General features: G+C 37.3%; 1 protein-coding gene across 1 annotated transcript; it reads left to right on the forward strand.

The window, feature by feature from the left end:
• Positions 1-1,406: 1,406 nt before the first annotated feature.
• On the forward strand, positions 1,407-2,845 carry LOC148720933 (octopamine receptor beta-2R-like). The gene has a single exon (XM_088739540.1). It carries the CDS (start codon positions 1,425-1,427, stop codon positions 2,355-2,357), a length of 933 nt encoding a protein of 310 aa, XP_088595666.1. The 5' UTR covers positions 1,407-1,424; the 3' UTR covers positions 2,358-2,845.
• Positions 2,846-10,703: the final 7,858 nt, after the last annotated feature.

Here is a 10,703-nt window from a genome sequence, read left to right on the forward strand (position 1 = left end):
GGTAGCTTTTGCACTATGGTGTGAGATGATCATAAAAGCACAAAGTTTTATATTTCTACCTGGTAGTGCAAATTCATTCGAAAATTAAAGTTAACCAGTGGGATAGACACGTAGTTTTGACGCAGAACAATTTTAGGTGATAAAGATCCCTGCCTCACCAATTATGAAAGATAAATTGCAAGACAATCTTCCTTGCGGGAAAGAATATTTCTATCGTTCATGATGCTGCAAAATAAAGATATTCAGTGGATCTATGGAGGGATCTTTTAGAGTTTATAGACGGGATAATATGACATAGCATTACCTGTTGAAATTCATAAATGGTGATATTTAAAGCTACTGGGAAGAAATTGGTATCTCTTGTAACAGAATAAGCATTATTTAATACATGAGTGAACGTTGCTGAGGACGTTTCTGGGTAAGTGTAATTAAACAGAGTGAGGTTTACGTGATCGTGGCCTGGCAGGTGCTGTCAAGGAAAAAATATCTCTCTTCAGATTCAATTGCAAAAAGGCATTAAAAAAAAAAAAAAAAAAAAGACAATTGTTTATGAAATGCTGGAGAATATTTTCTAGCCTAAATATTGTCTCTCGACTTCAACAAATGTAGTGGTCTTAGGCAGAATTTCATTTAAAATCTCCTTTTCAGAAAACGGTAAGTTATTATTTTTCTTTTCATGCTCGGTCGCTCGCTAGAAATTGATTTTCGGAAGCAAGCTATAAACAAAGGAAGAAATATTTTATATTTACGCGTACTATCTGCATTGTTTGAGACATTTTGCTTCAGAAGAGAGAGTTTTTGCTTATGCCATAGTCAAATTTTGACACCAGTGCCAAAAATGCCTGGTATGTCTTAAATACTAAGTGAGATCTGCACTAGACATGCAGGTTTGGCAAACACCTTTATTTGGGAATAAAACTTCTTGTTTTTTTCATATGAAGACAATTTGCGGAGAAGCTTTCCAGGTGCAGAACGTTCGTCGCACTCTTTCATATAGAAAAAAAAAAAAACAACAACAACAACAACCGAAAAGATCGCACCATTCAAGACTTACAATTATTGATATTACTTATGGTTACGTTCTGTTCTTTTTAATAAAGATTTTTAAGTAAAATGTAACTTATGGCGAAAAAGTCCAGAGAAATTAGAAGAGATCTAATAAGCTGCTAGTTACGCAGAAACTGGTTCCTCTCACGGGTGACAATAAATGCAAAACACAGCGATGCGATCGGATAAAATGTGACATGTATCTTAATCAAACAGACAGTTTTCACCTACATTTGAAATCTGGTAACTATGTTTTTGAAGTCAATATTCTAGGTTTTAAAATTAAAGCAACGTAGAGGGTTTTTTTTTTCGTAGGAGTGGTCTAAAGAAAATTTTGCTTGTTGCAATTTTTAGATAACTTCAAGGAAAAACGTATAATGAGGACAAAAGATTTTAAAGGAGGTGGATCGCATACTCAAACATTTCAAGAAGAGCATTGCTCCCCCTCTTTGGTAGGCGGGCTTCAACAAGAATCAGTTTCGTTATCAGTGGTGCATATTCTCCTCTTGGTGACCGCTTTTCTTGGCAATTCCCTTATCCTTGTTGCCCTTCGAAAGGAATCTTCCCTTCATCCGCCGTCCAAACTGTTGTATCGTAGTCTGGCCATAACTGACCTTTTGGTTGGTCTTGTTAGTGAGCCTCTCTATGTTACCTATTGGATATTCTTGGCTGAGGAAAACTGGAGTCTTTGTCAATACGCAAGGGACGCATACCACATAACAAGCTATGCATTATGCGGAGCGTCTTTGATGACGATGACGGCCATAAGCGTGGACAGACTTCTCGCCCTGTTGTTGGGGATGAGATACAGACAAATTGTAACGTTAAAACGCACATACATCATTGCAGCTACCCTGTGGGTTATACCCACTGTCGCTGCTTTATTCATCAATTTATATCATAGTATAACGAATTGGTATGAATATATAGTTATACCATCTTGCCTAGTTATCACAATCATCTCGTACACAAAGATTTTCCGCACTCTCAATCGTCATCAGGCAGAAGTGCAAGGTCGTGTTCAACAACAGCCGAGCCAACCAAATGCACTGAATATGGCGCGATACAAAAAGGCAGTGTACAGTGCACTGTGGGTGCAGTTAGCATTAATTGTTTGTTATGCACCATACTTTATAGTGGCAATTGTCATCGCTGAAAGTAAAAGATATTCATCACACTTAGTGGTATTAAGGGGAGCAGCAGGTATCTTAGTTTACTTCAACTCGACATTAAACCCGTTTCTTTACTGCTGGAAGATTAGTGAAATAAGACAAGCGGTAAAACAGACTATTAGAGAAGCACTATGCTGAAGTTAGAAATAATAATATGTGATTGCACGAGCAGTTGTCGCGCATAGAAAAGTTCAATGTACTTGTTTCAGTTCCATCGAGAACAGCTAAAGAGAAGTCGAGTAAAAAAGACTCATTTTACTAAATGTATTAAAGGAGAGGAAAGTCTCTGGTTGGCATTCCTGATGATAAACAACGTATTGCAAACGGATAGAAACATGTTCTTGAGAGGTAGATAGGAGATGGGATTTTTTTCTTATCTTTTTAAAAACAGCGTTAGTCAAATAAAGATTTAGGAGAGACTTTTCAGCTTCAAAAAGTAGGCAGTTTGCTGTAAGAGCCGGTTTACAAGTCAGCCGGTAAGCGAGCTCAACATTTTTATCATGTAGTAATCCTTAAATCAATTTACTTTTTTTTTTTTAATCAAACTTAACCATGATTATCACTGTTTCTCATAGAGTTGTCTTTAAAGTAACAATCTTTAGCCAAAGACAAATTTACTTAAATTACAGCCGGAGAAAATCAAATTTATTCTCTTATTTTGATCGGGTTTCGACCGAGATCAGAATGCCGTTGCTACAGGAGACCATTATGATGAAAAGGTTCTTGTAGCTTTCACTTTTAATCCGAGTGTAGCGTTTCAAGATAACGAATAAAAGAAAAAATAAATCGAAATAACGATCACATTACAATCACTCAATCGCAAAATGATGAAGTGCGCATAATGACATGTAGATCTTCGGTTCAGAATACCGCAGGCACGCAGTTAGGCATTACACGAGGGCGTGAACTTCGACGAAAATCTAATTTTTAGCAAACATATTAGCGAATTATGCAAGAAGGCCAGTCAAAAGGTGGGCGTTCTCGCCAGGTTGAGAAACTTGGTTACTACGGAGACTAAACTATTACTATATAAAACTGCTATTATGCCATATCTCATATGGCATTTCTGTAGGGCGTCGGATGCAAGGAAAGTTGAAAGAATTCAAGAGCGAGCACTGAGGATAGTCTATAGTTCACATTCAGAAACGTAAATGAGCTTATTAGATCGTGCTAAACTACCTACCCTTCTTAATAGGAGATTGCAAGATATAGTTATACTTATGTATAAGGTTAAATGTAGGCTAGTTCCTGATTTCATTTGTGACATTTATAGTCCTAAGTCTTGTAAATATAATTTAAGAAATCAAAATGTTTATATGCCTAGGTTTAATTCTGTATTGTATGGTAAACACTCTCTTAGATATCTTGGACCATTTCTATGGAACAAACTAAAAAAAAAATCACTGAAATTAGTAGCCTCTCTAGGTTTAAGTTCCATATTAGACGTAAGGATCTTACCGAACTGATAAATGGTAACAATTGCTCCGCGTGCGTAATTTGTACCTTACGTGATATAATCTATAGCTTATTTCTTATAATTAATTAGGTTATTCATCTACGTTGCTCCGCGTGCGTAATTTGTATCCCTTACGTTATATAATCTATAGCTTATTTCTTATCATTAATTACGTTATTCATCAACGTTGTGTCCCCAATTAGCTTCAGCTAAATACATTGACACATGAATAAAGTTCATCATCATCATCATCATTATCATCTAAAAATACTCCTTTTTTTCTTCGTTTCAATAGAGTTATATTGTACCGTTGTCTGGCAGCGACTGATCTGTTGTTTGACCTTGTTAGCCAGTCTCTTGCTGCTACGTATGGGATGTCTGTGGTTCGTGAACGATGGGTTTTTTGTCGATACACATCAGAGGCAACTTTCATAACAAGCATATGTTTGGTGTATTTATTGACTATGACGGCCATAAGCTAAGCGTGGACAGACCTCTTACCTTGCTGTTGGAGCTGAAATACAAACATATCGTAGCTTTGAAGCGCACATATTTAACAAATGGTAAACACCACAGCGTACACTATTGAGTTATGATGCACGCGGGAGGTTGCTAAGCACGTAAGAAGTGTAAGAGTCGCGCGAGGCGATAGCCGAGAGCGACTCTAGCTTCTTGATTTTGTTATTAAAACAGAATGTTTGTGGAGATTCTACGGCACAGGAAGAATTTTAGGGTACAAGCACCTGCCGCATGCATGAAAGCTTGTGTACATGTAACAAGCAAGCTTTTACCTCATCCCAAGTACTGTCAAATTGAGGAAATAATGACAAAAGTGCCATCACGCCCTCATACACGTGACTGAATGATTTGTTAGAGGGATAATCCTAAATAATTTTAATAGCTTGATGGGAGGGCATGGTTGAGTTTTGAAGGAAAATAAGTGGAATGGCCCAAAGCATTAATTTGTTTATGTGGTATTTCCTACCTGTCGAGTGATTGTCTCCGTTTCCAATTTTGGTCGGATGTGAGGCGCGAAGAAAAAACGCCGGTAACGGGCTGTCATTTACGAAGTCTGCGTTCAAATAGTTTCCGACTTAATAACGTTTCACGTCGAATATTCAAGTTTCTGGGTAAGTGTAATTAAACAAAGTCAGCTTTACGTGATCGTGACCTAGCAGGTGCTGTCAAGGTAACAATATCTGTCTTCAGATGCAATTACAAAAAGACATTAAGAAAAAAAAAACAAAACAACTGTTTGTGAAGTCACGAAACGCTGAAGAATATTTTCTAGCCTAAATACTGCCTCTCAACCTCAAGAAATGTGGTAGTGTTGGGTAGAATTTCATTTAAAATCTCCTTTTCAGAAAACGGTAAGTTATTATTTCTCTTTTCATGCTCGATCGCTCGCTCGAAATTGATTTTCGGAAGCAAAATATAAACAAAGGAAGAAATTATTCATATTTACGCGTACTATCTACATTGTTTGAGACATTTCGCTTCAGAAGAGAGAGGTTTTTTTATGCAATAGTAAAGTTATGACAGCAGCGTTTGATACATCTTAAATCAGTGTTAAGTAAGGCCTATAGTAGACATGCAGGTTTGGCGCAGCTCCTGACAGTTTCTTTAGAAACTATCAGCCTTTATCCAAATTTATCAAGCTATTTAGAGGTAAATCAATTCGAATATCTTAAAAGAGTTGGGTATCTTTCGCACTGTTAAAATACTGATATACTGAATACTGAATACTGATGTCTCTATTGATTCCTGTTGTTGCTATCTCATCCCTGAGGCACCCACTCTCGATGCTACTGTTTGGGTGCTTCTGGTTCACGAACAATGGAATCTCTGTCGATACGCATTTGACGTCACCTTCCTCGCAAGCCGTGCATTATGTGGAGTGTCGTTGATGACGATAACGGCCATAAGCGTAGACAGACGTGTCACCCTGCTGTTTGGGCGGGTGCCAGATAAATTGTAACTTTGAAACGCACATATATCATTGTAGCTACCTTTTGGATTGTATCTAATGTCACTGCTTTATGCTACACATCAGATTGCCTATACTCATTTCTTATGGCCATATAGTTATGCCATCTTGCCTTGTTATTTTAGTCGCCTGGTGTATGAAGATTTTTCGGGGTCTCAGTTATCACCAGGCCGCAATTACAAGATCTTGTTGAACAACAGCCGAGCCAAAAAAGCAGTGTTCAGTGCACTGTTTGTGCAGATAGCATTGGTAGTTTGCTATGCACCATCCTTTATAGTGGCAATTGTAATCGCTGACAGTAAAACATATTCATCACACTTAGTAGTATTAAGGGGAGCAGGAGGTGTCTTAGTTTACTTTAACTCGACTTTAAACCCATTCCTTTATTGCGATGAGATAAGTGAAGTAAGACAAGCAGTGAAGCAGACAATCAGACAAGCACTTTGCTGTCTATGGAGTTAGGTCTTCCTCGACTCATATATAATACTTTTAAAGCTGAAAGTGATTACACAATTATTGTATGAAAACACTCGTTAAATTTAACAAATAGAGAAGCCTTAACTATGCTCTGTTCTGTAGTAAAGCCCGTAAGAAGCGGCTAGTAGCCTCGTCATGGGTCATTGACACGTATTCCCGTCCGTTGTCGTCTAACAAGAACTGGAAGCTTTGCTTCGTCAACTGTAGTACACCTTCGCGTCCTCAACGACACCAGTACAAGGTTATATGAAGCCAGATATTCCGTACAAGACCCCAAGGATTGTCTCCCCAGACTGGATTTGACGACTGCAAGTTTCGGTGGTCAGGTACTTGAATTGGAGGTTTGTGTTTCGTGTACTGTGTTTCCTTTGTTCTCGCGCTTGTTTCGCTTTATTTGACTCCGGAAGAGCTTGTTTGACACTTGGAAATCTGTACCTTTTGAAATAGAAACTATCCTGTTAAATGGCGGGTTGTTGAGGTATCTTTCAATTGCATTTCGCAATCCAAGAAGGAATGACCTTGAATACAATACACCATCTTTTGTTCGCGCTTCTGAACTGATTCGTTCTTCAGTGCATAATATGAAGCATGCAGTAATTTTACAGTCGAGCTTGAAAGGTGGCTAAGTGTTGCTAAAGTCGGAGCTTACCAAAACCAAAGGTTTATAAGTTATGATAATAATGGTAAAAAGTAGTAAGTAATAAATTGTTCTTCAAGTCAGTAATAAATTTTGACAACCTAACCCGGGCTTTTATTTACCACCTCGATCAATAAATACATTTGATGATAAAAATTAACGGTAAAAAACTACGACGTTTCGAAGTCTGCATGACCTCATTATCAAGTAAAATGTTAAAACTGATGTAAAATGTATTTCTAAACATTCTCTGATTAGAGATCAATAAATAGTCGTGTTTATTTCAATAATGGAATATAACTGTCAAAATTACCAAACGAGAATCGCTCATCACTGTAGAGAATCACAGGAAGAAAATTCAATAACTTTCCTTTTACATGAAAGTTTACCTAACACGAAGGTATTTCACTCGTCTGATTGTGAACAAATCGGATCTAGGGTCTACTAGGCTACCTTTGGCTTGTCATTATCCGGGGTAATCACTACTGGTGAGTTCGCCGGCGAAAGGAGGAGAAAAACCAGAGAATAGAAAAACAAATTGTAGAAACAGAAAATGGTTTACTGGCGTAATCGATGTTTTTGTTAACTATTTCGTTTCAAGTACGAGTCAGAAACATAGCCGAGAGAGAAAAGCTCGAAAGCGCAATTAAATACTCAGGTAAATTCAAATATTTTAAAACAAGTTCGTAGCTGTTACGAAAATTTGAATTTAAATAGTTTGATGAGTTCGGAAATTGTCAAAAAGTTCAACTTTTCCGAGACTGAGTGCAATCGCCAGCTTGAATAGTTTATTTTGCTTACTAAGGCCGCAATGATTCAAATTTCAACTGACTCCTAAAAAATGATATGAACACTTGATAAGGATCCAGCCAATGAAAAATTTAATGACAGATGTCTCCATATCTACCCTATAGTTTATTTCTTAACTAAGGTATCTCGCAGGTTTAGGGCGTTTTCTGACACAAAAAAGAACTTCCGACGCATTTTAACTGCGTAAACGCTGGTGGGGAATTCTAATCGTGAACTTTCCTAAGGAAGTAGGGCTTCAGTAGTCGTTGGTGGGCGTGGTCATTAGGGAAGTAGCAGTTTTCTTCGTTTACATTAACTCGACGTTAAATCCATTTCTTTACTGCTGAAAGATCAGTGAAGTAAGACAAGCAGTGAGGCAGACAATCAGACAAGCACTTTGCTGTCCACGGCGCGGAGTTAGATCTTTCTCGAGTTGTATTTTTATTCGTGCTCTCAATGCTGAGAGTGATGAAGTCACGTCAAGTATGTTATCAGAAATATTGTTGTTCAAGGTTTTTACATAGTCTGTTGTGAATATTTTACTCGTTAATTTATGTTTTGTTACGTTGTGAATATTTTCCTTAGTTTATGTTTCCTTACGTTGATTTACGTGACGCAAAGCCCTCTGGGGTTCTCGCTTCTAATCGGGTAATCATTAACACAAAATGGCTTGTTGTGTAAACTAGAAAGCCTTTTTTAACGAAGAAAACTAAAAGTAAGGTAGAATTTACAGAGAATTAGCTACCAATGATCAAGAATACGACAAGGCATATTTGAAGAAAGATAAGCATACATGTTTAATTAATCTTCTTTTAGCAATATAAAAGTATTGGATAAAACTTCGAAGAGTAGTTTGTGAGAGTGTTTCGAGGTACTTCTTATCGAGTTGTATTGGTTCACCTTTAGTCTCGAGCTTGTTTTGTCATCAGAAAAATGTCCGTAATGCTTTTGAATATGCAGAGTGGTTTCGTTGCTTGTGTATATACCCACCGGTACTTTAAAGTGCACCTAAACTCAGAAATTTTTTTTTACGCTTAACGAAATAAGCGTATTTTTTGGAGTATTTCTGTGCAAAAATTTTTTAATTTGCTCAAATCTTTAATTTTCTGTGCCCAGTCAAAATACGGAAAATCGGCCGCCATCTTGCCCTACGACCGAGTTTAAAGAGGAATGGCTCTAGCGGGTAATGTGGCGTCAAATCGAGAACACGAAAGTCTGCATTTGACACATTTTCACTTGTTTGGGAAGGTTGTCGTCGATATTGTTCGAAATATGCCGACTAGGTGTGTTGTATGAGGAATGTATGAAGCGCGATACCTTCTTGCAAATTTCGCATGTTGCTACATCCTCCTACAACACACTTAGTCGGCCTATTTTCGGACAATATCGACTACAACCTTCCCAAACAAGTGAAAATGTGTGAAATGCAGACTTCCGTGTTCTCGATTTGACGCCACATTACCCGCTATAGCCATTCCTCTTTAAACTCGGTCGTGGGGCAGGATGGCGGCCGATTTTCCGTATTTTGACTGGGCACAGAAAATTGAAGATTGAGCAAATAAAAAAATTTTTGCACAGAAATACTCCAAAAAATACGCTTATTTCTTTAAGCGAAAAAATTTTTAGGTTTAGGTGCACTTTAAATAGTGGGTATAAAATAGAATTGACTTTAACCGGTTGTTTGGAAATTTCTTCACTTTCAGATCGATCAATATCCTGAAACTACATGTTACGGCCGAAAAGGGAATTCGAATGAGGAATATTATCAGCTTTAAAAGTTCATTAATTCAAAGGGTTCCTCTACTCCAGCAGGTCGCTAATTCGGTTTATTTTCTAGTTGTTCCTAAGTTATACTAATTATAGAAATGAATAAAAGCTGATAGTTTCTAAAGAAACTGTTTGGAGCTGCGTCGGTGGGGGTAACGAAATAATTTGGATATATCAACAAAGTTGAAATGGTAAATTGGCTACCGTAACGATTGCAAAAGCTGACATTTCGAGCGTTAGCCCTTCGTCGGAGCGAATAGAGGAATTGTGGGTTGTGCGTGCTTTCTGCCTTTAAAAGCACGCACAACCCACAATTCCTCTATTCGCTCCGACGAAGGGCTAACGCTCGGAACGTCAGCTTTTGTAATCGTTACGGTGGCCAATTTACCATTTCAACTTTGTTGATATATCCAAATTATTTCGTTACCCCCACCGACGCAGCCCCAAACAGTCTCTTTTAGATCATCTACTCTCTTATCTTTATGTGAGGAGGAGGAAACTCAAGGCTACTTGATCTTTACCTTTAGTTATACTTTAATCAATGGATAATAAAAAATCGTCCAAATCATTTAAATACAAAATACTTTGAAATAAAATACCAAATTATACTAATTATAGGTCTACCGCTTTCGAGAGGTTAACTACTCCAATATTTCCACTCTCTTTTCAAGCTTTTTTGTAGTTCAGAATTGAGTACAATACACAAAGAATATTTTTACTTTATTATCGGCCCTAGCAGAAAATAACAGCATATCAAAGAAAGTTCCCTTATTCATATTGCATTTTCAAACAGTATTATAGCTGACGTGTTTTGTGCTTACCAAGGGATTTGACTTAAGTGCTAATTCGTATTTAAATTCAGCTTTGGTAATTGATTGATATAAACAGTTGAGAGCCGTCCACATATAATTGCTTAGTAGTTTAGCTGAGGTCGCTATTTGGAATAAAGAATTAAACAAATTTCGATTCCACGTTGGTTTAACATTAAGTTGAGAACTTTTTCCATTTTCAGCTTGCCGAGTCTGATAATTATTAGTGTCAACTTACCACACAAACAATATGGCACTTAATAAGATTCCTATCAACTTAAGTTGATCCAAGTAAAGAGGGTCTGTTTGTCGCACTGTGCAATGGGAGGAGAAATATTAAAAGATGTCTCTACAATTGCCCCTTATTGTTATTTCATACCTGGTGTAATTGACAAGTTCAATAGGCTAAATTTTTATGTCATATCTAAGATAATCACTTACAATTTGTTGGCGACAGGAGAAGAACAAATAGAAAATGTAAAAGAAAGAAACGGCAGCAATTCTTTGTTCTTTTGTTTTGCTCTAGTTTCGTCGGAGACGAAACGGAGGTGGAAGAGCCACA

The sequence above is a fragment of the Stylophora pistillata genome, chromosome 11 (genome assembly GCF_964205215.1).
Source record: "Stylophora pistillata chromosome 11, jaStyPist1.2, whole genome shotgun sequence".
In the NCBI taxonomy this organism is placed as follows: domain Eukaryota; kingdom Metazoa; phylum Cnidaria; class Anthozoa; order Scleractinia; family Pocilloporidae; genus Stylophora; species Stylophora pistillata.